The following is a 23,683-nucleotide window of genomic DNA, read 5'->3' on the forward strand; positions in this document are numbered from 1 at the left end:
GGCCACGCCCACAAAGCCACGCCCCTTCCCTGTGACCACACCCCTTCCCTGTGACCACGCCCCCTTTCACACTTAAAGTCCGCCCCAAAAAACCCCAAATTCCTGCCCTAAAAACTGCTCAGGATCCTCCAAAACTGCCCCAAAATCTCCCAAAATCTCCTGAAAATCCCCCAATATCTGCCCCAAATCCCCTCAGGACCCTCCACATCCCTCATGGTCCCCAAAATCCCCTCAAAATTACCCAAAATCCCACAAAATTACCCAAAATCCCCTCAAAATCTCCTCAAATCCACTGAAAATCCCTTAAAATCTGCCCCAAATCCCCTCAGGACCCTTCAGATCCCTCAGGAACCCCAAAATTCCCTCAGAATCACCCCAAATCCTCTCAGAATCCCCAAAAATCCCCTCAGAATCACCAAAAATTCTCTCAAAATCTCTCAAAACCACCCCAAATCCTCTCAGAATCCCCCAAAATCCAAAAAGATCCCCCAAAAACCCCCTCAAAATCCCCCAAAACCACTGAAATCCCCCCCAAAAATTGATTAAATCCTCCTAAAATCCCTTTAGGAACGTCCCAAAATCCTCTCAACACCCCCAAAAACCTCCTCAGAACCCCCAAAATTGCCACAAATCTCCTCAAAGCACCTCAAGGTTCACCCAGGAACCCCCAAAATCCTTCAGAACCCCAAAACTCCCTCAGGACCCCCTAAAATCTTCCTCAATCAAACCCAAATCTCTTCAGGGCCCCAAAAATCCTCACAAATCAACCCCAAATCCCCTCAGAAACCCCAAAATTTCCCCCAAATCTCCTGAGGAATCCTTAAATCGCCCCCAAAAACCCCTCAAGTTGTCCCCCAAACCACTCAAATTCTCCCCAAAATCAGCCCCAAAACCTCTCAGAACTCTCCAGACCCATCAGGAGCCCCAAAAATCCCCTCAAAAATATCAAATTCCCCCCAAAAATCCTTTCAGGATCCACAAATTGGCCCAAAACTCCCTCAGGGATCCCTAAACCACCACAAATTCACCCCAAAATTGGCTCAGAACCCCCCAAATTTCCTTAAATCCCTCCCAAAATCCCTGTCAGGACGCCCCAAACGGAACCAAATCCACTCAGGAACCCCAAAATTCCCTCAAATCCCCCCCCAATTCCCCTCAGGACCCCTCAAATCCACCCCAAAATCCACTCAGGACCCCTCAAATCCCCTCAGTTCCCTCCAAAATCCCCTCAGGACCCCCCCAGTTTTCCCTAAATCCTCTCAAATCCCCTCAGAACCCCCCAAAATCCCCTCAGGACCCCCCAAATCCCCTCAGGAACCCCCAAAACTGCCACAATTCCCCCCAAAATCCCTTCAGAACCCCTCAAATCCCCCCCAAAATCCCCTCAGGACCCCTCAAATCCCCTCAGTTCCCTCCAAAATCCCCTCAGGAACCCCCAAACTGCCACAATTCCCCCCAAATCCCTTCAGAACCCCCCCTAAACCTCTTCAGGGTCACCCAAATCCCCTCAGGACCCCCCCAGTTTTCCCTAAATCCTCTCAAATCCCCTCAGAACCCCCCAAAATGCCCGCAGGACCCCCCCAAATCCCCACAAAATTCCCTCAATTCCCCTCAGGACCCCTCAAATCCACCCCAAATCCCCTCAAATCCCCCCCAAATCCCCTCAGAACCCCCCAAATCCCCTCTCAGCCCCTCAGGACACCCCAATTTCCCTCAGGACATCACAAACCGCCCCAGTTCTCCCAAGTTCCCCTCAGGACCCCCCCAAAATCTCCCCTAAACCCCCTCAGGACCCCCTAAACCCCATCAGGACCCCCCAGTTCCACTCAAATCCTCTCAAGATCCCACAAGTCCCCTCAGAACCACCCAGTTTCCCCCAAAAATCTCCCCAAAATCCCTTCAGAACCCCCCAGATCCCCTCAGGACCCCTCAATTCCCCCCTGTGCCCCTCAGGACCCTCCCAAATCCTACTAAAATCCCTTCAGAAGCCCCGAAATCCTCTCAGAACCCCGCAGTTCCCCCCTCGGGACCCCCCAAAGCAGCCCAGATCCCCTCAGTTCCCACCAAGTCCCCTCAGGAACCCCCAAATGCCCTCAGAACCCCCCAAATCCTCCTCAGATCCCCTCAGGAGCCCCCAAATCCCCTCAGAACCCCCCAAATCCTCCTCAGATCCGCTCAGGAGCCCCCAAATCCCCTCAGAACCCCCCAAATCCTCCTCAGATGCCCTCAGGAGCCCCCAAATCCCCTCAGAACCCCCCAAATCCTCCTCAGATCCCCTCAGAACGCCCAATTCCCGCCTCACCCCCTCCGTTCCCCCCAGTTCTCCCCCGCTTCCCCTCAGGCCGTTCCCTCCCCCCAGGCCGTTCCCGCCTCCGCTCGCCCCTCACCGCTCGGTTGGGCCCGGAGCGCTCCCCGAGCAGCGCCCGCAGGCGGCGGAGGCCGCGGCCCAGAGCCACGAGCGCCCGGAGCGCGGGGTCGGGCCGGGCCGGGCCCTCGGCGCCGCCCAGCGGGGTCCGGGAGCGGGGAGGGCCGGGAGGGACCCGAGGCCACGGCGGGGGCCGGGCGGGGAAGCGGCCGCGGGCGGCGGCGGCGGCGGGGCCCGCCGCCATCTTGGGCCGGGGGCGGGGCCTTGGGCGGAGCCAATGAAAAAAGAGGTAGAGGGAGAATGAGCCAATCAGAGACGGAGGAGGGAGGAGCCATGGGAGTGAGTGGCCAATGGGAGTGAGGAAAGGGGCGGGGATACGGAGAAGGGAGATGGAGGGAGGAGGGGTGGGGTTAAAGAGAAGCGGAGCCAATAGAAAAGCGGGGCGGGCGGGGTTTAAACGAACCGGGGCCAATCGCAGCGCGAGGTGGGCGGGATTGTTTAGACGGAGGAGCTTAGCGTAACCAGGGCCAATGGGAAACGAGTTAAAGGAACGAGAGCCAATCAGAGAGAGAAAAGGGTGGGGTTAGGCAAAGAAGCGACCAATCAAAGTAAAAGAGAGGCGGGATCTCAAAGAGGGCGGGGCTACGGCGAACCGGATCCAATGGGAGAAGGGCGGGGAGGGAAACAAACCAATCAAAACGCTGCTTGGGCGGAGTTCAATTAGGGGGCGTGGTCTCTCCATACGTAACCAATCAGATCCCTGAGAAGGCGCGGCTAAAAGGAGAGGGGCGGAGTCTCGGTGCATAGTGGGCGTGGCCAGATCGGGAGATAGCTTTTTGTGGGCGTGGTCATCGCAAAAAGAGGCGTGGCTTGTGGGAAAGGGGCGGGGCCGCTCTGGGGGCGAATTTTGGGGTCCCCAAAACCCTCGGGGTCAAATTTGGGGCTCCCCAGGAACCATTTCGAGGGAATTTGGGGTGAAATTTGGGGAATTTGGGGCTCTCAGACCCTTTTGGGGGAATTTTGGGACGAATTGGGGGGGTCCCAGCTCATTTTTGGGTGAATTTTGGGTAAATTTTGGGGTCCCAGCCCCTTTGGCGTTAAATTCTGGGGGTCCCACCTCCATTTTGAGGGAATTTCTGATAAATTCTGGAGAATTTGGGGTAAATTTGGGGCTCTCGGCCCCATTTTAAACGAATTTCAGGCGCATTTGGGCGTTCCCAGCCCATTTTGGGGGAATTTGGGGGGAATTTGGGGGGAATTTGGGGGGAATTTGGGGGTCCCAGCTCCTTTTCGGTGGATTTGGGGGGAGAATTTTGGGGGGTTTTGGTGAAATTTGAGATACCAACTCGATTTTGGGGGGGTTTAAAGTCACATTCCGGTGAATTTTGGGAGAATTTTGGGGGTCCCGGAAAGATTTTGGGTTCCCAGCCCCTTTTGGATGAATTTTGGGGGAATTTTGAAGAATTTTGGGGTCCCAGCCTCTTTTGGGGTGAATTTTGGTGGAATTTGGGGGGTCCTGGGTGGATTTTGGGGGTCCCAGCTCATTTTTTGGGTGCATTTCGGGTGAATTTTGAGGAATTTTGGCACCCCAGCCCCTTTTAGATGAATTTTGGTGGAATTTAGGGGAATTTTAGATAAATTTCAGGTCCCAGCCCCTTTTTGGTTGAATTTTCTTTGAATTTTCATCGAATTTTTGGATTAATTTGGGATCCCACTCATCTTTGGCTGAATTTTGGGACAATTTGGGGGTCACGGCTCCAGTTTGGGTCAATTTCAGTTCAGTTTCGGGTGAAATTCGAGGAGTTTGGGGCATCCCAACCCCTTTTAAGTGAATTTTGAGGGAATTTTGAAGAATTTGGGGTGGATTTGAGGGAATTTGGGGTAAATTTTGGGGAATTTCAAGTGAACCCAGGAAATTTTGGGTTAATTTGGGGTGAGTTGTCGGGCCTTGGGGGAATTTCGGGGAATTTCAGGGGATTTTTGGGGGAACCTTGGGGTTAATTTTGCGAAAATTCGTGTAAATTTGGGGGTTTTGGGGTGAATTTGGAGTGAATTTTGGTGGAACTTTGGGTAATTTTGGGGGAATTTCGGGGAATTTTAGGGGATTCTGAGGGGATTTGGGGGGAATTTTGCGAAACTTAGGGGGAATTTTGAGGGGATTTGGTGGAATTTCCGAGAGTTTGGGGGAAATTCTGGGGGGGTTTCGGGTGAATTTGGGGGGATTTGGTGCGAAATTTGGGGAATCTGGGGTGAATTTCAGGGGCGTTTGTGGAATTTCATGTAAATTTGGAGACTTTACGGTCAATTTCGAGCGGACTTGGGGTGATTTCGTGCAATTTTGGGGGCGTTTTGTGGAATTTCGGGGAGCTCCGGGTGAATTTTTGGGGAGTTTGGGGCAGAGATTGGGAGGAATTTGGGGCGAATTTTGCGGAATTCCGGGGAATTTGGGGGCGTCCGGGTGAATTTTGGGCCATTTCGGGTCCATTTTCGGCATTTTCGGGGCATTTTTCGCCATTCCGGGGAATTCCGGGGGGGGTCCCGGCCCCGCCCCTCCCCCCCCGGCCCCGCCCCTCCCCCGCATTCCCCGAATTCCCGCTCGCGGCTCCGCCAATGGGAACGCGCCGGGGGGGCGTGGCCAAAGGGCCGTGGGCGTGGCCTCGGGCCCCGCCCCCTCCCCCCAAAAGGGGTCGCGGGGCCCCTCCCCCCCCCAAAGGCCGCGGGGCGCCAGCGGGGATGGGGGAGGGGCTGGGCTGGGTGAGTGGGGGAGGGGCTGGGGGGGGATTGGGGGCGATTTGGGGGGTCCTGGGGGGATTTTGGGGGGATTTGGGGGGTCCTGAAAGAATTTGGCGGGAATTTGGGGGGTCCCACACCGTTTTGGGGGGGATTTGGGGGGTCCTGACAGAATTTGAGGGATTTTGGGGGGTCCTTGGGGGATTTGGGAGGGTCCGGAAAGAATTTGGGAGGATTTTGGGGGATTTTGGGGGGTCCTGAGGGGATTTTGGGGGGATTTGGGGGGTCCTGAAAGAATTTGGATGGAATTTGGGGGGTCCCAAGAGGTTTTAGGGGGATTTTGGGGGGTCCCACGCCGTTTTGGGGGGGATTTGGGGGGGTCCTGAGGGGATTTTGGGGGGAATTTGGGGTATTTTGGGGGGTCCTGAGGGGATTTTGGGGGGATTTGGGGGGTCCTGAGGGGATTTTGGGGGGAATTTGAGGGGTCCCGAGAGGTTTTAGGGGGATTTTGGGGGGTCCCACGCCGTTTTGGGGGGGATTTGGGGGGTCCTGAGGGGATTTTGGGGGGGATTTGGGGGGTCCTGAAAGAATTTGGGGGCATTTGGGGGGATCCTGGGGGGATTTTGGGGTTCCGGAGAGAATCTGGGGAGAATTTGGGGGATTTTGGAAACATTTGGGGGAATTTGGGGGAGTTTTGGAAGAATTTCAGGGAATTTGGAGGAGTTTGGGGGGATTTGGGGAGGATTTTGAGACATTTGTGGGGCGTTCAGCGAATTTTGGGGACTTTTGAGGGAAATTTTTTTATTTTGGGGGAATTTTGGGGAATTTTTGGGTGAAATTCTTTGTGTTTGACCTCCGACCTTTGACCCCCCCACAGGCGGTGCTGGTGCTGGCGGCCATCGGGAGCTGCGGGGTCAAAGGTCACTCAGGGGTCACTCGGGGGTCACTCGGGGGTCACTCAGGGGTCACTCACAGCTCCCTCTCCCCCCTTTCAGGCTCCGCCCCCTTGGCCCCGCCCTTCCTGGAGGAGCCGGCCAATCAGAGCGTGCTGCTGGGCGAGGAGGCGGAGCTTCGCTGCCGGGCCCGGGTGGGCGTGGCCGTGCAGTGGTCGAGGGGCGGGCTCATGCTCGGGGCCACGCCCACCCGGGCTCACCCTCGCTACCGATTGGTCGGAGACCCCGCCAGAGGTGGGCGTGGCTTAAAAGGGGGTGGGCATAAAAGGGAGCGGCTAAAGGGGCGGGGCTAAAGGGGGCGGGGCTAAAAGAGAAATAAGACACTGCTAAAGGGGGCGGGGCTAATGGGAACAAATGGGCGGGGCTAAAGGGGCGGGGCTAAATTGACCAAATGGGGAGGGCTAAAGGGGGTGGGGCTTAAGGAACTGGTTAAAGGGGTGTGGCCATAAATGGGGTGTGGTTACAGGGGCGCGGCTAAAGAACGGGTTGGGAAGGGGCGTGGCTGAAGGGGTGGGACTGACGGGGGCGGGGCTACGGGGGCAAAGAGGGGGCGTGTCCATAAACGGGGCGCGGCCGAAGGGGCGCGTCGCTAAACGGGCGTGTCCCGGGCGGGCGTGGCCCGGTGGGCGTGTCCAGGCGACCACCACCTGCGGATCCGCCCGGTGACGCTCGAGGACGACGACGCCTTCAGCTGCCAGGCGGGGGAGGGGAGCGGCAGCCGCGCCAGCCGGACGGCGCAGATCAGCGTGCTGGGTGAACTGGGATATACTGGGATATACTGGGATATACTGGGAATGGGGCTGGGATATACTGGGATATACTGGGAATGGGGCTGGGATATACTGGGATGGACTGGGATATACTGGGATATACTGGGATATACTGGGATATACTGGGAATGGGGCTGGGAGGGACTGGGATATACTGGGATATACTGGGATATACTGGGATATACTGGGAATGGGGCTGGGACGGACTGGGACGGACTGGGATGGACTGGGATATACTGGGATATACTGGGAGGGACTGGGAGGGACTGGGATCAAACTGGGACATACTGGGAATGCGGCTGGGAGGGACTGGGTATGAAGCTGGGTAAACTGGGATATACTGGGATGGACTGGGAACAGGGCTGGGTTATACTGGGAGGGACTGGGAGGGACTGGGATCAAACTGGGATATACTGGGAGGGACTGGGATACACTGGGAATGGGAATGGGTACACTGGGACAGACTGGGAGGGACTGGGAACGGGGCTGGGTTGTACTGGGATCAAACTGGGATATACTGGGAGGGACTGGGATTTACTGGGATGGACTGGGAACGGGGCTGGGTTATACTGGGAGGGACTGGGATACACTGGGAACGGGAATGGGTAAACTCGGAGGGACTGGGATATACTGGGAATGGGGCTGGGTAAACTGGGATAGACTGGGATATACTGGGAGGGACTGGGATCAAACTGGGACATACTGGGAATGGGGCTGGGTTATACTGGGAGGGACTGGGAGGGACTGGGAATGGGGCTGGGAGGGACTGGGATATACTGGGAGGGAAATGGAGGGGATTGGGTTAAACTGGGTTGTACTGGGAGGGAACTGGGACAAACTGGGAGGGACCGGATGATCCCCCAAGAATCCCCCAAAGCGCTGCAGTCCCTCCCAGTACAAACCAGTAGAAACCAGTGACCTCCCAGTCCCTCCCAGTGACCTCCCCGTCCCTCCCCGTCCCTCCCAGTCCCTCCCAGTACAAACCAGTACAAACCAGTACAAACCAGTACAAACCAGTCCCTCCCCGTCCCTCCCAGTCCCTCCCAGTTCGCCCCGGCTGGAGCTGCTGGAGGGGGCGGAGCTTCCCCTGCTGGGCGGGGCCGAGGTTCGCGTTCGCTGCCACGCCCACGACGCGCGCCCCGCCCCCACCCTGCGGCTGCGCCTGGGTGAGGATTTGGGGCAAATCCGGGCGGGTTTCGGGGCGATTTGGGGCGTTTTGGGTAAATTTGGGCCATTTCGGGACAATTTGGGGGATCTTGAGTTCATTTGGGACAATTTTGGGGAAATTTGGGGCAATTTTGGGGCGATTTTGAGGTGATTTTGGGGACAATTTTGGGGTGACTTTGGGGCTGATTTTTGGGACAATTTTCGGGCAATTTGGGACAATTTTGGGGCAATTCTGGGTGATGTTTGGGGTGATTTTGGCCGATTTTTGCTGATTTTGGGTTTCAGTTTGGGGATTTTTGCTGATTTTTGCTGATTTTTGCTGATTTTTGCTGATTTTTGCTGATTTTTGCTGGTTTTTGGTGGTTTTGAGCAGGGGAGGAGCCCCTGGCCGACGTCTCCTCGCGAGTGTTCGAGGGATCCCACCCGAAACTGAGCTCAGCCGAGGCCACGGCCAGGTAGGGACCAGTACAAACCAGTATAAACCAGTACGGACCAGTATGGACCAGTACGGACCAGTATAAACCAGTATGGACCAGTATGGACCAGTATGGACCAGTACAAACCAGTATGGACCAGTCTAAACTAAACCAGCCCCTTCCCAGTATAAACCAGTGACCGCCCAGTCCCTCCCAGCGCTCCCAGTTTGATGCCAATCCCCTCCCAGTTCCCTCCCAGTATAAACCAGTAACACCTGGGCTGCTCCCAGTGCCCCTTCAGTCCTTCCCTGTCCCATCCCAGTCCCTCCCAGTATAAACCAGTCCAAACCAGTCAATCCCGGTACAAACCGGTCCAACCCAGTCCAAACCGGTCCAAACTGGTCCAAACCAGTCCAAACCAGTACAAACCAGTCCAAACCAGTCCAGACGAGTCCAAACCAGTCAATCCCGGTACAAACCAGTCCAAACTGGTCCAAACCAGCACAAACTGGTCCAAACCAGTTAATCCTGGTACAAACCAGTCCAAACCAGTCCAAACTGCTCCAAACCAGTCCAAACCGGTCCAACCCAGTCCAAACCGGTCCAACCCAGTCCAAACCAGTCCAAACCAGCACAAACCAGTCCAAACCGGTCCAAACCTGTCCAAACCAGTCCAGACGAGTCCAAACCAGTCAATCCCGGTACAAACCAGTCCAAACCAGCACAAACCAGTCCAAACCACTCCAAAGCAGTTAATCCCGGTCCAAACCGGTCCAAACTGGTCCAAACCAGTCCAAACCGGTCCAAACCGTTCCAAACCGGTCCAGACGAGTCCAAACCATTCAATCCCAGTCCAAACCAGTCCAAACCGTTCCAAACCGGTCCAAACCGGTCCAAACCGGTCCAAACCGTTCCAAACCGGTCCAAACCGGTCCAAACCGTTCCAAACCGGTCCAAACCGGTCCAAACCGTTCCAAACTGGTCCAAACCGGTCCAAACCGGTCCAAACCGGTCCGAACCGGCCCAAGGCGCCGCAGCGCCGCCTCCCCGTCTCCCCCCAGGCTCGTTCCCGTCCCGGCTCTCCAGGGGCGGCTCCTGCTCTGCTCGGCCTCCAACGCGGCCGGGCCGGCGCCGGGCACCGCGACACTGAGGCTGCACATGGCTGGTGAGCGATGGACACCCCAATTAACCCTAATTAACCCTGATTGACCCTGATTAACCCTGATTAACCCAAACTGAGGCTGGACATGGCTGGTGAGCGATGGACACCCCAATTAACCCTAATTAACCCTGATTGACCCTGATTAACCCTGATTAACCCAAACTGAGGCTGCACATGGCTGGTGAGCGACATCCCAATTAACACTAATTAACCCTGATTAACCCTAATTGACCCTGATTAACCCGAACTGAGGCTGGACATGGCTGGTGAGCGATGGACACCCCAATTAACCCTAATTAACCCTGATTAACCCTGATTAACCCTGATTAACCCAAACTGAGGCTGCACATGGCTGGTGAGCGATGGACATCCCATAATTACCCCCTAATTAACCCTGATTAACCCTGATTAACCCAAACTGAGGCTGGACATGGCTGGTGAGCGATGGACACCCCATAATTACCCTAATTAACCCTGATTAACCCTCATTAACCCGAACTGAGGCTGCACATGGCTGGTGAGGGATGGACACCCCAATTAACCCTAATTAACCCTAATTAACCCTCATTAACCCGAACTGAGGCTGGACATGGCTGGTGAGCACGGACATCCCGTAATATCCCACCAAAATCCCCCCAAATTCACCCAAAAACCCCAAAATTCCCAAATCCCCCCCAGAGCTGCCCCGGCTCCTCCCAGTGCTCCCAGTATAACCCAGTAACCCCCAGTCCCTCCCAGTATAAACCAGTAACCCCCAGTATAACCCAGTAACCCCCAGTCCCTCCCAGTATAAACCAGTAACCCCCAGTATAAACCAGGAACCCCCAGTCCCTCCCAGTATAAACCAGTGACCCCCAGTATACACCAGTAACCCCCAGCATAAACCAGTAACCCCCAATCCCCTCCCAGTTTGATCCCAGTTTGTCCCAGTTCCCTCCCAGTGCTCACAATTCCCTCCCAGTGCTCCCAGTATAACCCAGTTCCCCCTCCCAGTCCCTCCCAGTGCTCCCAGTATAACCCAGTTCCCCCTCCCAGTCCCTCCCAGTGCTCCCAGTATAACCCAGTTACCCCTCCCAGTCCCTCCCAGTGCTCCCAGTATAACCCAGTTCCCCCTCCCAGTGCTCCCAGTATAACCCAGTTCCCCCTCCCAGTGCTCCCAGTATAACCCAGTTCCCCCTCCCAGTGCTCCCAGTATAACCCAGTTACCCCTCCCAGTCCCTCCCAGTGCTCCCAGTATCGCGGGGCTCCCGCCGCTGGTGCGGGCGGGGGAGGAGCTGCGCATGCGCTGTGAGAGCCGGGGGGGGCGGCCCCCGCCCAGCCTGCACTGGGACAAGGTACTGGGATGGACTGGGATGGACTGGGATGGACTGGGAGCGACTGGGAGCGACTGGGAGTGACTGGGAGCGACTGGGAGGGGACTGGGATATACTGGGAGTGACTGGGAGCAACTGGGAGCGACTGGGAGGGGACTGGGAGGGACTGGGATACACTGGGAGGGGACTGGGATATACTGGGGGGGGACTGGGACCAAACTGGGATATACTGGGAGAGACTGGGAGAGGACTGGGATATACTGGGGGATACTGGGATAGACAGGGAGGGAACTGGAGGGGACTGGGATAAACTGGGTTGGACTGGGAGGAAACTGGGATGTACTGGGAGGGACTGGGATGGGACAGGGAATTACTGGAAGTTACTGGAGTTAAACTGGGAGGCCACTGGATCGTACTGGGACCTTACTGGGATCACACTGGGAAAGACTGGGATGAACTGGGACTTACTGGGAGGGAACTGGGAGGGACTGGAATCAAACTGGGAGGCGCTGGGATCGTGCTGGGATTTACTGGGATCATACTGGGGGGGCACTGGGAGTTACTGGGAATCACTGAGATCATACTGGGAGGGACTGGGAGGTTACTGGGACAAACTGGGATGGACTGGGAGGGACTGGGATGGACTGGGAGGGGACTGGTTCATACTGGGAGGGAACTGGGAGTTACTGGGATCAAACTGGGAGTTACTGGGGGGAACAGGAATCAAACTGGGAGGGGCTGGGAATCACTGGGGTCATACTGGAATCAAACTGGGAGTTACTGGGAGGGCACTGGGATCAAACTGGGAGATACTGGGAGCCTTTTGTGGGTGTGGCCTCTCTTTAACCCCGCCCCCTTTCTCTGGCCCCGCCCCCTCAGGACGGGCTGCCCCTGGCGGGGGCGTGGTCAGAGGACGAGGGGGGCGTGGCCACGTCGCGGCTCGTGCTCCGCCCCGCCCCCGAGGACGATGGCGCCATCTTGCGGTGCCGCGCGGTGACGTCACTGCCCGGGGGCGGGGCCAGCACCAGCGTCACGCTGCGAGTGGCGTGTGAGGAACTGGGAGGGACTGGGAGGGACTGGGATAAACTGGGAGGGAACTGGGATAGACTGGGATAAACTGGGAGGGACTGGGATAAACTGGGAGGGACTGGGAGGGAACTGGGAGGGACTTGTTTGGTTTATACTGGTCCATACTGGTTTTTACTGGTCAGACCATATTGACCCATAATAACCCACACCAGTCCTTACTGGTCTATACTGGTTTTTACTGGTCCACACTGGTTGGGCCATACTGACCCATACTAACCCACACCAGCCCATACTGGTCTGTACTGGTCCATAATGGTTTATACTGGTCCATACTGGTCCTTACTGGTTTAAACCAATCTCTACCGGTCCTTACTGGTCCGTACTGGTTTATAATGGTTTATACCAGTCTTTACCGGCTTGCAATAATTTATACTGGCCCGTACTGGTCCATACTGGTTTGTACTGGTCAGGCCACCATAACCCGTTCTGGTCCATACTGGTGTATAACGGTTTATACTGGTCCGTACTGGTTTGCAGCCACGTATACTGCTCCGTACTGGTCCATGCTGATTTACAGTAGTTTGTACTGGTCCGTACTGGTCCTTACTGGTTTGTACTGGTCCGTACTGGCAGACGGCCCCTCGGAGCTGGCGGTGCTGGGCTCGGGGGCGGTGCCCGAGGGGGGGGAGGCGGAGCTGAGCTGCACCAGTGCTCCCAGTAACCCCCCAGTGCGGCTGCGCTGGTGGCTGGGCGGGGCGCGGCTGAGCGCCCACAGCGAGGGACGCACGCCGGTGAGGGACTGGGGTATACTGGTTTATACTGGGAGGGACTGGGGGGGACTGGTTTATACTGGGAGGGATTGGGAGGGGGTTGGGATATACTGGTTTATACTGGGAGGGACTGGGAGGGGGTTGGGATATACTGGGAGGGACTGGGAGGGACTGGGACAAACTGGGAGTGACGCCTGAGTGACCCCTGAGTGACCCCGAGTGACCTCTCGCCCAGGGGGGCGGGGCCTATTCCAACGTGACGCTGCGGGGGCGGGGCCAGGACCACGGGGCCGCCCTGGTGTGCGAGGCCGAGACCCCCGGGGTGGGGACCAAGAGTGTGAGCGTGACGGTCAGCGTGAGCCGTGAGTGATACTGGGAGTACTGGGATATACTGGGAATGGGTTATAGCGGTTATACTGGGGATGGGTTATACTGGGGATGGGTTATACTGGATATATTGGGGATGGGTTATACTGGTTATACTGGGAATGGCCCCCGGGGTGGGGACCAAGAGTGTGAGCGTGACGGTCAGCGTGAGCAGTGAGTGATACTGGGAGTACTGGTTATACTGGGATATACTGGTTATACTGGGGATGGGTTATACTGGTTATACTGGGAATGGGTTATACTGGGGATGGGTTATACTGGTTATACTGGGGATGGGTTATGCTGGGGATGGGTTATACTGGTTATACTGGGAATGGGTTATACTGGGGATGGGTTATACTGGTTATACTGGGAATGGCCCCCGGGGTGGGGACCAAGAGTGTGAGCGTGACGGTCAGCGTGAGCCGTGAGTGATACTGGGCATACTGGGATATACTGGGAGGGACTGGGATGGAACTGGGTTATACTGGGAGGGACTGGGACAAACTGGGATGAACTGGGAGGGACTGGGGAAGTATCTCTTTTAAAAGGGGTATATCCCTTTAAGAAGGGGCATGTCCCTTTAAGAAGGGAGCGTGTCACACTAAAGGGGGCGTGTCCCTGTCTGGCCCCGCCCTCAGACCCGCCCCAGGATCTCTGGGTCGAGGCCCCGCCCCCCAACGCCACCTTCCGGGCGGGGGAGGGGCTGCAGCTGCTGTGCCACGCGCGGGGGGGGCACCCGGCCCCCAAACTCACCTGGACCAAGGTGAGAACTGCCCCAAAATACCCCCAAAAATACCCCAAAAACACCCCAAAAATGTCCCCAAAAGATTCCTCAAAGTATCCCCAAAGTGTTCCCAAAATGTCCCAAAGAAATTCACCAAAAATCCCCAAAAGTACCTCGGAAAATGTGCACAAAACACCCCAAAAATACATTAAAAAGTCCCCAAAATTTTCCTCAAAATCTTCCCAAACAATTCCCAAAATTTTCCCAAAATGTCCCAAAAATATTCACAAAATATCCCCAAAAAATTCCAAAGCAAAATTCTAAAAATCTCCCCGAAAAAAACCCCTAAAAATCAAAAATATTCTCAAAAATTCCCCCCCAAAAAATTCCCCAAATCCCCTCCCAGTCCATCCCAGTATAACCCAGTTCCTCCCAGTCCCTCCCAATCCCCTCCCAGTCCATCCCAGTTTATCCCAGTCCCTCCCAGTCACTCCCAGTCCAAACCAGTACCTCCCAGTCCTTCCCAATCCCCTCCCAGTATAATCCAATCCCCTCCCAGTATAAACCAGTATAACACAATCCCCTCCCAGTCCCTCCCAGTATAACCCAGTCCATCCCACTTCCCTCCCAGTTTCCTCCAATCCCTTCCCAGTCCCTCCCAATCGCCTCCCAGTATAAACCAGTATAAAAAAATCCCCTCCCAGTCCCTCCCAATCCCCTCCCAGTATAAACCAGTATAAACCGGTCCATCACAGAGCACTCCCAGTCCCTCCCAGTTCCCTCCCAGTATATCCCAGTCCCTCCCAGTATAATCCAATCCCCTCCCAATCCCCTCCCAGTCCCTCCCAGTTTATCCCAGTCCCTCCCAGTCTGAGCCCCGCCCCCTCCCTCAGGACGGCCGCGCCCTCCCGGAGGCCCCGCCCCAAAGCCGCTCGGGCCACGTGACCTCCCGCGCGCTGCACGTGACCCTCGCGCCGAGCGACAACGGCGCCAACTTCCGGTGCGAGGCCGCGCCCGTCCGCCAGGGGGCGGCACCCACCCGCAGCGCCCCCGTGCGCATGCGCGTCATCTGTGAGCGACCGGGGATGCCGGGAGGGACTGGGAGGGACTGGGATAAACGGGGATGGACTGGGATAAACTGGGAGGGGATTGGGAGCGACTGGGATAAACTGGGAGGGGACTGGGTTATACTGGGAGGGACTGGGTTATACTGGGAGGGACTGGGGAGGGGATTGGACGAACTGGGTCATACTGGGAGGGACTGGGATAAACTGGGAGGGGATTGGGAGGGACTGGGATAAACTGGGAGGACACTGGGAGGGGATTGGGTTATACTGGGAGTGACTGGGAGGGACTGGGTTATACTGGGAGGGGATTGGAGGGGATTGGGTTATACTGGGAGGGACTGGGATAAACTGGGAGGGACTGGGAGGGCATTGGGGGGGACTGGGAGGGACTGGGATGGACTCGGAGGGAACTGGGAGGGACTGGGTTATACTGGGATGGACTGGGAGGGAACTGGGAGGGAACTGGGAGAGACTGGGTTATACTGGGATGGACTGGGAGGGGAATGGGAGAGACTGGGAAGGAATTGGGATAAACTGGGAGGGACTGGGAGGGGACTACGCGCGAACCGGTTTATACTGGGTTATACTGGGAGGGAGTTGGGTGGACTGGGAGGGAACTTAGAGAGACTGAGAGTGAACTGGGTCATACTGGGAGAGACTGGTTTGTACTGGGAGGGGACGGGGGGGGTTGGGAGAGGCTGGGCAGGAACTGGGACGGACTGGGAGTTACTGGAAGGAACTGGTTTGGATCCCCTCCCAGTTCCCTCCCAGTATAACCCAGTTTGTCCCAGTTCCAGCCCAGTCCGTTTCCATCTCGGTGTCCCCGCGGGAGCCCCGCCCAGGCCACGCCCTCACGGTCACGTGCCGCGCTGGCCCCGCCCACCCGGCCCCGGAGCTCACCTGGATCCGGCCCGGCCACGCCCCGTGAGCACCAGTACAAACCAGTACAAACCAGTATAGAGTAGTGACCTCCCAGTGACTCCCAGTTCCCCCATTTAACCCCTCCCAGTATAAACCAGTACATCCCAGTAACCCCAGTTCCCCTGTTTAACCCCTCCCAGTCCCTCCCAGTATAAACCGGTAACCCCAGTTCCCCCATTTAACCCCTCCCAGTATAAACCAGTACATCCCAGTAACCCCCAGTTCCCCCATTTAACCCCTCCCAGTATAAACCAGTACATCCCAGTAACCCCCAGTTCCCCCATTTAACCCCTCCCAGTACAAACCAGTACAAACCAGTAACTCCCAGTTCCCCGCAGGGAGCCGGGGCTGCCCCTCCCCCCCAGCCCCGCCCCCCACGGCGGGGTCACGGCGGGGTCACGGCTGCTCCTGCAGGGGGCGCTCGAGCTCCACGATCAGCCAATCACGTGCCGGGCCTGGAGCGCGCGGCTGGGCGTGGCCGTCAGCTCCGCCCACGTCCTGCGCATGCGCCGTGAGAGCCCCGGCGGGGACCGGGAGGGGACCGGGAGGGAACTGGTTTATACTGGGATATACTGGGAGGGACTGGGGGGGGACTGGGAGGGCATTGGGGGGGACGGGGATGAACTGGGAGGGACTGGGAGGGGGATAAAGGGTTACTGGTTTATACTGGGATATACTGGGATGGTTATAAAGGGTTACTGGTTTATACTGGGAGGGACTGGGAGGGTTATAAAGGGTTACTGGTTTATATTGGGATATACTGGGAGGGGGATAAAGGGTTACTGGTTTATACTGGGATAAACTGGGAGAGTTATAAAGGGTTACTGGTTTATACTGGGAGGCACTGGGAGGGTTATAAAGGGTTACTGGTTTATACTGGGATATACTGGGAGGAGTTAATAAGGGGGTTTGGGGTTACTGGTTTATACTGGTTTATACTGGGAATGCCTTTAGAAAGCCCTGGGTGTTACCGGGACGGAACTGGGATTGAAGCAACGCCAAACTGGTTTGTACTGGTTTGTACTGGTTTGTACTGGTTTGTGCTGGTTCAGACGCCCCCGTGGTGAGCGCGGGCCCCTCCCCCGTGGTGGTTCCGGAAGGTTCCGAGGCCGTTCTGGGGCTGTCGGTGCGAGCCCATCCCCCCCCCGAGGGCTGCGCCTGGAGCACGGCGGGGCGGGGCATCAACCCCGGTACACTGGTTTATACTGGTTTATACTGGTTTATGCTGGTTTATACTGGGCGGGGCGTCAACCCCAGTACTGGGATGTACTGGGATATACTGGGATGGACTGGTTTATACTGGGAGGGGATTGGGAGGGACTGGAAACGCCCCAATGTCTCCTGGGCGGGTGTGGCCTCTCCCTAACCCCGCCCCCTTTGTTAACCCCGCCCCCGAGCGATCACTGGGAGCGCCTCAGTGTCTCGCAGTGGGCGTGGCCTCGCCCTGACCCCGCCCCCTTTGTTAACCCCACCCCCTGAGCGATCACTGGGAACGCCTCAGTGCCTCACAGTGGGCGTGGCCTCTCCCTAACCCCGCCCCCTCTGTTGGCCCCGCCCCCAGAGGGCTCCCCGCGCTTCCGGCTGTCGCCGGGGGGCGCTCTCGTCATCGCCAACGCCACGCGCGGGGACAGCGCCGCCTACCGGGTGTGGTGCGTCAACGCCGAGGGCGGGGCCGGCGCTGACGTCACGCTGCTGGTGCAGGGTACGGGGCGCCCCGGAAACGACCCCGAATTCACCCCAAAATTCACCTCGAAATTGCCTTCCAAATTCACCCGGAATTAACCCAAAACTACCCCGGCACGGACGGAAAATTCGCACGGGCGGGCCTAAAAAATTACCCAGAAATGAACCCAAAATTCACCCGGAACGAACCCAAAATTCCCCCGAAACTCACCTGGAACGAACCCAAAACCACCCCAAAGTCAACTCCAAATTCACCCCAAAAACAATCCCAAAATCACCCCTAAAACACCCCAAAATCACCCCCGAGTTCACCGGGGAGCCCCCTAAACCTCCCCCAAATCCCCCCAGGACCCCCCAAACCTCCCCCAGGACCCCCCAAATCCCCCCCAAATCCACCCAGGACCCCCCAAATCCCCCCCAAATCCACCCAGGACCCCCCAAATCCCCCCCAAATCCACCCAGGACCCCCCACATCCACCCAGGACCCCCCAAATCCCCCATGAACCCCCCAAATCCCCCCCAAATCCACCCAGGCCCCCCCAAATCCCCCCCCAGGACCCCCAGGACCCCCCAAATCTCCCCAGAACCCCCCAAATCCCCCCCAGATCCCCCCAGGACCCCCAAATCCTCCCCCAGGACCCCCCAAATCCCCCCCAGGACCCCCCAAATCCCCCCCAGATCCCCCCAGGACCCCCAAATTCCCCCCTGACGCCCCCATTTCGCCCCCTGCCCCCCCCAGTGCCCCCCAGCATCGTCCGCGCCCCCGACCCGGTGGTGGTGGACGAGGGGGGGGAGGGGCAGCTGCTGTGCGAGGCCCGGGGCAGCCCCCTCCCCCCGGGCAGCGTCACGTGGGCACGGCTGGTGAGGAGGGGTCTCTGAGCGGGACTCGGGGGGTCCTGAGGGGATTCGGGGGGTCCTGGGGAGGATTTGGGGGGTCCTGAGGGGATTCTGGGGGGGATTTGGGGGGTCCTGAGGGGGTTTAGGGGGTCCTGGGGAGGATTTGGGGGGTCCTGAGGGGGATTTGGGGGGGATTTGGGGGGTCCTGAGTGGATTTGGGGGGTCCTGGGGAGGATTTGGGGGGTCCTGAGTGGATTTGGGGGGTCCTGGGGAGGATTTGGGGAGTCCTGAGGGGATTTTGGGGGGATTTGGGGGGTCCTGAGGGGGATTTGGGGAGGATTTGGGGGGTCCTGAGGGGATTTCAGGGGTTCCTGAGGGGATTTGGGGAGGATTTGGGGGATGCCAGGGGGGATTTGGGGGGTCCTGAGGGGGTTTTGGGGGGAATTTGGGGGGTCTTGAGGGGATTTGGGGGAGATTTGGGGGGTCCTGGGAGGTTTTGGGGGGTCCTGGGGGGATTTGGGGGGTCCTGGGCAGCCCCCTCACCCCGGGCAGCGTCCGATGGGCACGGCTGGTGAGAGGGGGGGATTTGGGGGGGTTTGGGGGGCTTCAAAGGGGATTTTTGAGTGGACTTTTCAGAGCTGTTTTGAGCCTAATTTTGGGGCCATTTTGGGGCTATTTTTGGGTTAGTTTGGTGCCCGTTTTGGGCTATTTTGGGGCTATTTCAGGGCTGCTTTTTTTGCCTATTTTTGGGCTATTTTTGGCTGTTTTTTAGGTCTTTTCGGGGCTGGTTTTGGGCCATTTCTATTCAATCCCACTCCCGTTTCCGTTTCCCTTTTCCCCTCCCAGGGTGACTCGGGGTCCGCCCTGGACCTGCCCCCGGGGCTGGAGCCGCTGCCGGGGGGTCCCGGGGGGGCCCTGAGGGTCTCGGGGGCGCGGCGGGACCTGGGGGGTCCCTACGAGTGCCGGGTGGACTCGGGGGTGCCGCCCCCGGCCCGCGCCATCGTCCGGCTGCTCGTCAGATGTGAGACGCGGGGGCGGGGCTGAACGGGCTGGGGGCGGGGCTAAAGGGGGTGGGGGAGGGGCTAAAAGGGGTGGGGTTAATGGGGGAGGGGCTAATTGTGGAGTGGGAGGGGTTAAATGGGGAGTGGGAGGGGTTCAATGTGGATTCGGGGGTGCTCGTCGGATTTGAGGAGGGCGGGGCTAAATTGGGCTGGGGCGGGGCTAAATGGTGTGGGGGAGGAGCTAAAGAGGGTGGGGTTAATATGGGAGGGGTTAAATGTGGAGTGGGAGGGGTTAAATGTGGAGTGGGAGGGGTTAAATTTGGACTCGGATGTGAAAGGGGGCGGGGCTAAACCGGGCTGTGGGAGGGGCTAAAGGGGTGTGGGAGGAGCTAAAGTGGGTGGGGTTAATGGGGGAGGCGTTAAATGGGGAAGGGGAGGGGTTTAAAGGAGCCAAGAAGGGGTTAAATGAATGGGGGAGGAGCTAAAAGGGGTGGAGTTAAAGAGAGAAAGGGGTGGGGCTTAACAGGGTGGGACAAAGAGGAGGAGCCAATTGTGGGCGTGGCCATAATGAGGGCAGCCAATAGGGATCACCCTAATGGTGAATTAGCCAATAGGAGGCGCTCTCCTGTTGACCCCGCCCCCTTTTCCTTTTATAGACGGTCCTGAGATGGAGGCGGAGCCAGAGGAGGGGGCGGGGCCGGGGGTGGTGCTGGTGCCCGAGGGGGCGGAGTCAGCGACGCTGCGGTGCCGCGCCCGGGGAGTGCCGGGGGTGGAGCTAAACTGGGAGAGCAATGGGCGGAGCCTGAGAGCTGGGGAGCCCGGGTGAGCGACTGGGATGTACTGGGTTATACTGGGAGGGACTGGGAAGGGATTTGGCGTTACTGGTTTATACGGGTTCAGCGTTTCTCATTACTGGTTTCGGGTTAAGGGTTACTGGGAGGCAAATGGGAGGGACTGGGACAAACTGGGAGGGACTGGGAGTGACCGGGGGATACTGGGATGAACTGGGACAAACTGGGAGCGACTGGGAATATTCCCCCATAATCACCCAGTCCCGGAGTAGCTTTGGGTAGCTCCCAATTCCCCTCCCAGTCCCTCCCAGTTTATCCCAGTCCCTCCCAGTCCCTCCCAGTTTATCCCAGTCCCTCCCAGTGACCCCAGTCCCCCCCATACTGGTCCCAGCTCGCCGTTCCGGCAGCTCCAGTGGCGCGAGGGGCCCTGGACCAGCTCCGAGCTCAGCGTCACCAACGTCACCGGGGCCCGGGCGCGCCTGCGCCGCCTCTTCCTCCTGTCCCACCCGTCCCGCCCGTCCCACCGGTTCCCCCCGCGGCCCCGGGCCCATTACCGCTACCAGAACGTGCCCCCGGCGCCGCCGGACTGGGAGCACTGGGAGCACTGGGAGCACTGGGAGGGCACCAACGGCACCGTGGGCGTCTTCGACTGCGTGGGCACCAACGAGAGGGGGACGGCCAGGAGGAGGCTGAGGCTGCAGATGGCGGGTGGGCGTGGGCCGGGATAAACTGGGAGGGACTGGGATGTACTGGGAAGGGGTTGGGAGGGCAGTGGGAGGGACTGGAACGGACTGGGATAAACTGGGAGGGGCTGGGAAGGGCATTGTGGGCACTGGGATCACACTGGGATCATACTGGGAGCACTGGGATCACACTGGGAGCACTGGGATCAAACTGGGATCACACTGGGATCATACTGGGAGCACTGGGATCAAACTGGGATCATACTGGGAGCACTGGGATCACACTGGGAGCACTGGGATCAAACTGGGATCACACTGGGATCAAACTGGGATCACACTGGGATCATACTGGGAGCGCTGGGATTACACTGGGAGGGACTGGGAAGGGGTAAAATGAGGATTTGGGGTTACTGGTTTATACTGGGCCCATACTGGGATCAAACTGGCCTCACCCAGTTCCGTCCCCCCCCAGACCGTCCGGACCCGCCCCGTTCCCTGCGGCTCTCGGGGCTCTCGGGGACCTCCCTGAGCCTGGCCTGGGACCCGGGCTGGGACGGGGGCCTGGCCCAGCACTTCCTGCTCCGGTAGGGGGCGCCCCGACCCCCCCCGAGCCACTTCCGGTTTATATAACCTCACTTCCGTTCAGCCCGCACCGACTTCCGGTCATTTGGGGCGATCCTCGGCCCACTTCCTGTCTTTCCAGCCCAACTTCCGGTTGTTTTGTGCCACTTCCGGTCTGGCCCTACTGACTTCCGGGCTGTTCCTTCCTTCTCTGTGCTACTTCCGGTCTCTAAAACTCAACTTCCGGTTTTGTCATCTCACTTCCGGTCTGCCTATTCCAACTTCCGGCCTCCCTTTTTTGCTCTCTGTGTTACTTCCGGTCTCCCGACCCCAACTTCCGGTAATCTTGCATCACTTCCGGTCCGCCAACCGAAACTTCTGTACTTTTAATGGTTCCCCTCATGGCCCCGCCCCCTTTTCCCCTCGTTACGGGTTTTTCCGTCCCCTCCGCACTTTCACTTCCGGCCACGCCCCCTCCTTAATTTTCACCTTCCCTCCCCCACAGCGCAGACGGGCCGGACGCCCCTCCCCCACCCGCCCACCTCGTCACTTCCGGTTTCTCCCTCACGCTGGGCGGGCTCCAGCCGGACACGCCCTATGACGTCACCGTGCGCGCCCGCAACGCCCGCGGGGAGAGCGCCCCCGTGCGGCTGAGAGCCGTCACTTCCGGTAGGAAAATGGCGCCAAAAAACCCAAAATCGGGGGCAGGGGTGAGGAGGCGGGGCCTATGGGTGACGTCAGAGAAAGATACAAAGCTAAAATGGCCACCGGAAGTGGAGATGGGGGACTTCCGGTTCTTACCCGGAAGAGCGGCCATGCCGGGGATGGGTGTTTTGTTAACCGGATGTTGCCGGGGCGGAACCGGAAATGGAGGCGAAAAACCCGGAAGTGAGTGGGAAAACCGGAAGTAGCTTCTTTGGGGGGGTGTAAAAAATTGAGGCAAAAATGGAAACAGGAACCGGAAGTCAGGGATAAACCCGGAAGTCCCAGAAACCCCGGAAGTGAGGCGTAAACCCGGCTGAAAACGAGTGGGCGTGGCTGGGGTGCAACCCGGAAGTGAACCGGAAGTGACAGGAATCTTACCGGAAGTGCCTTTTTTTTCACTTTCTGTTTGTTCCCAGCCGTCCCCGAGGCCCCGCCCCCGGTGCGGGCGGGCCCCGAGGCGCCCCCTGGCGGCGGGGAAGACGCGGCCGTGCCCGTCCTGCAGGGGGCGCTCGGCGCCATGGCCGGGACCCTGCTGGCCGCCGTGGGGGCGGGGCTCGGCTGCTGCTACTTCCGGTGGGGGCGGGGCCGGCGGCGGCGAGCGCGGACCGAGGCGGGGGAGGAGACGGTGAGGGGGGAGGGGCTTGGGGTGGGGGAGGGGTTAATTTTAGAAGTGGGGGAGGGGCTTTTGTAATGGTGGGGGAGGGGTGACTTTAAAAGTGGGGGAGGGGTGGTTTAGGGTTCGGTTTCGGGGTGGGGGAGGGGCAAATTTTGAGGTGGGGAGGGGCAAATTTTGAGGTGGGGGAGGGGCAATCCTGGTCATGGGGGAGGGGCAATTTTGGGGTGGGGGAGGGGCAATCTTGGTAATGGGGGAGGGGCAATTTTGGTGTGGGGGAGGGGTAAATTCAGAAGTGAGGGAGGGGCGGTTTTGGGGGTGGGGGAGGGGCAATTTTACAAGTGGGGGGAGGGGCGATTTCTGGGGCTGTTTGGGGTGGGGGAGGGGCACTTTTAAGGGTGAGGGATGGGCGTTTTTAACCACTGAGCATGCAAATTTTGAAAATGGGAGGGGCGGTTTCTAAGGTAGGGGAGGGGCCATTTATGACCCCGCCCCTCCCCCACCCCCAGCCCAGCCCCGAAGGCTCTTGGGGCCCCCCCAGCCTTGGCTCCGCCCCCTGGGACCTCCCCAAAGGTGAGTGGGGGGGGAGGGGTGTAGGAAGGGGGGAGGGGCCTGTGCCCATCCCCCACCCCTCACCTGCTGCCCCTCCCCCACCTCCCTTTAGGGGCGGAGCCGCACCTGTACGAGGAGGTGGAGCCGTGGGGGGGCTACGAGGAGGTGAGGGGGGAGGGCATTGAGGGCTGGGGGAGGGGCCATGGGATCATCCAGGGTGGGGGAGGGGCCACGAGCAGCTCTGGCCCCTCCCCCTTCATTCCCCTTCCCCCCCCCCCCAGGTGCCCCCAGAGCCGCTCGTGACCCCCCAGGGGGAGCTGGTCTGAGGGGGCGGGGCCTCGGTGGAGCCACGCCCAGAAATAAACCATGCCTACAAATAAACCATGCCCATTCCCAGTTCAAACCAGTGCAGCCCGGTTCTTTCCCTGTGCGATCCGGTCCAAGCCAGTTCCTTCCCAGTTCAAACCAGCCCAGCCCAGTTGCTCCCAGTACAAACCAGTC

The 23,683-nt window shown here is 58.6% G+C and overlaps 1 protein-coding gene across 1 annotated transcript; it reads left to right on the forward strand.

Annotated features, from left to right (window-relative positions):
* The first annotated feature begins 4,975 nt into the window (after window positions 1–4,975).
* Window positions 4,976–23,579, forward strand: NPHS1 (NPHS1 adhesion molecule, nephrin). The gene is made up of 27 exons (XM_058823103.1): window positions 4,976–5,119; window positions 5,973–6,015; window positions 6,091–6,282; window positions 6,685–6,801; window positions 7,856–7,984; window positions 8,359–8,440; window positions 9,463–9,566; window positions 10,779–10,897; window positions 11,756–11,924; window positions 12,539–12,696; window positions 12,911–13,037; window positions 13,683–13,807; window positions 14,662–14,839; window positions 15,627–15,759; window positions 16,095–16,267; window positions 16,809–16,946; window positions 17,318–17,458; window positions 18,179–18,300; window positions 19,123–19,297; window positions 19,934–20,099; window positions 20,460–20,776; window positions 21,224–21,335; window positions 21,818–21,981; window positions 22,434–22,642; window positions 23,140–23,203; window positions 23,295–23,347; window positions 23,464–23,579. Exons 1-27 carry the CDS (start codon window positions 4,976–4,978, stop codon window positions 23,506–23,508), a joined length of 3,699 nt encoding a protein of 1,232 aa, XP_058679086.1. The 3' UTR covers window positions 23,509–23,579.
* Window positions 23,580–23,683: the final 104 nt, after the last annotated feature.

The sequence above is a fragment of the Ammospiza caudacuta genome, chromosome 38, assembly GCF_027887145.1.
Source record: "Ammospiza caudacuta isolate bAmmCau1 chromosome 38, bAmmCau1.pri, whole genome shotgun sequence".
Lineage (NCBI taxonomy): Eukaryota > Metazoa > Chordata > Aves > Passeriformes > Passerellidae > Ammospiza > Ammospiza caudacuta.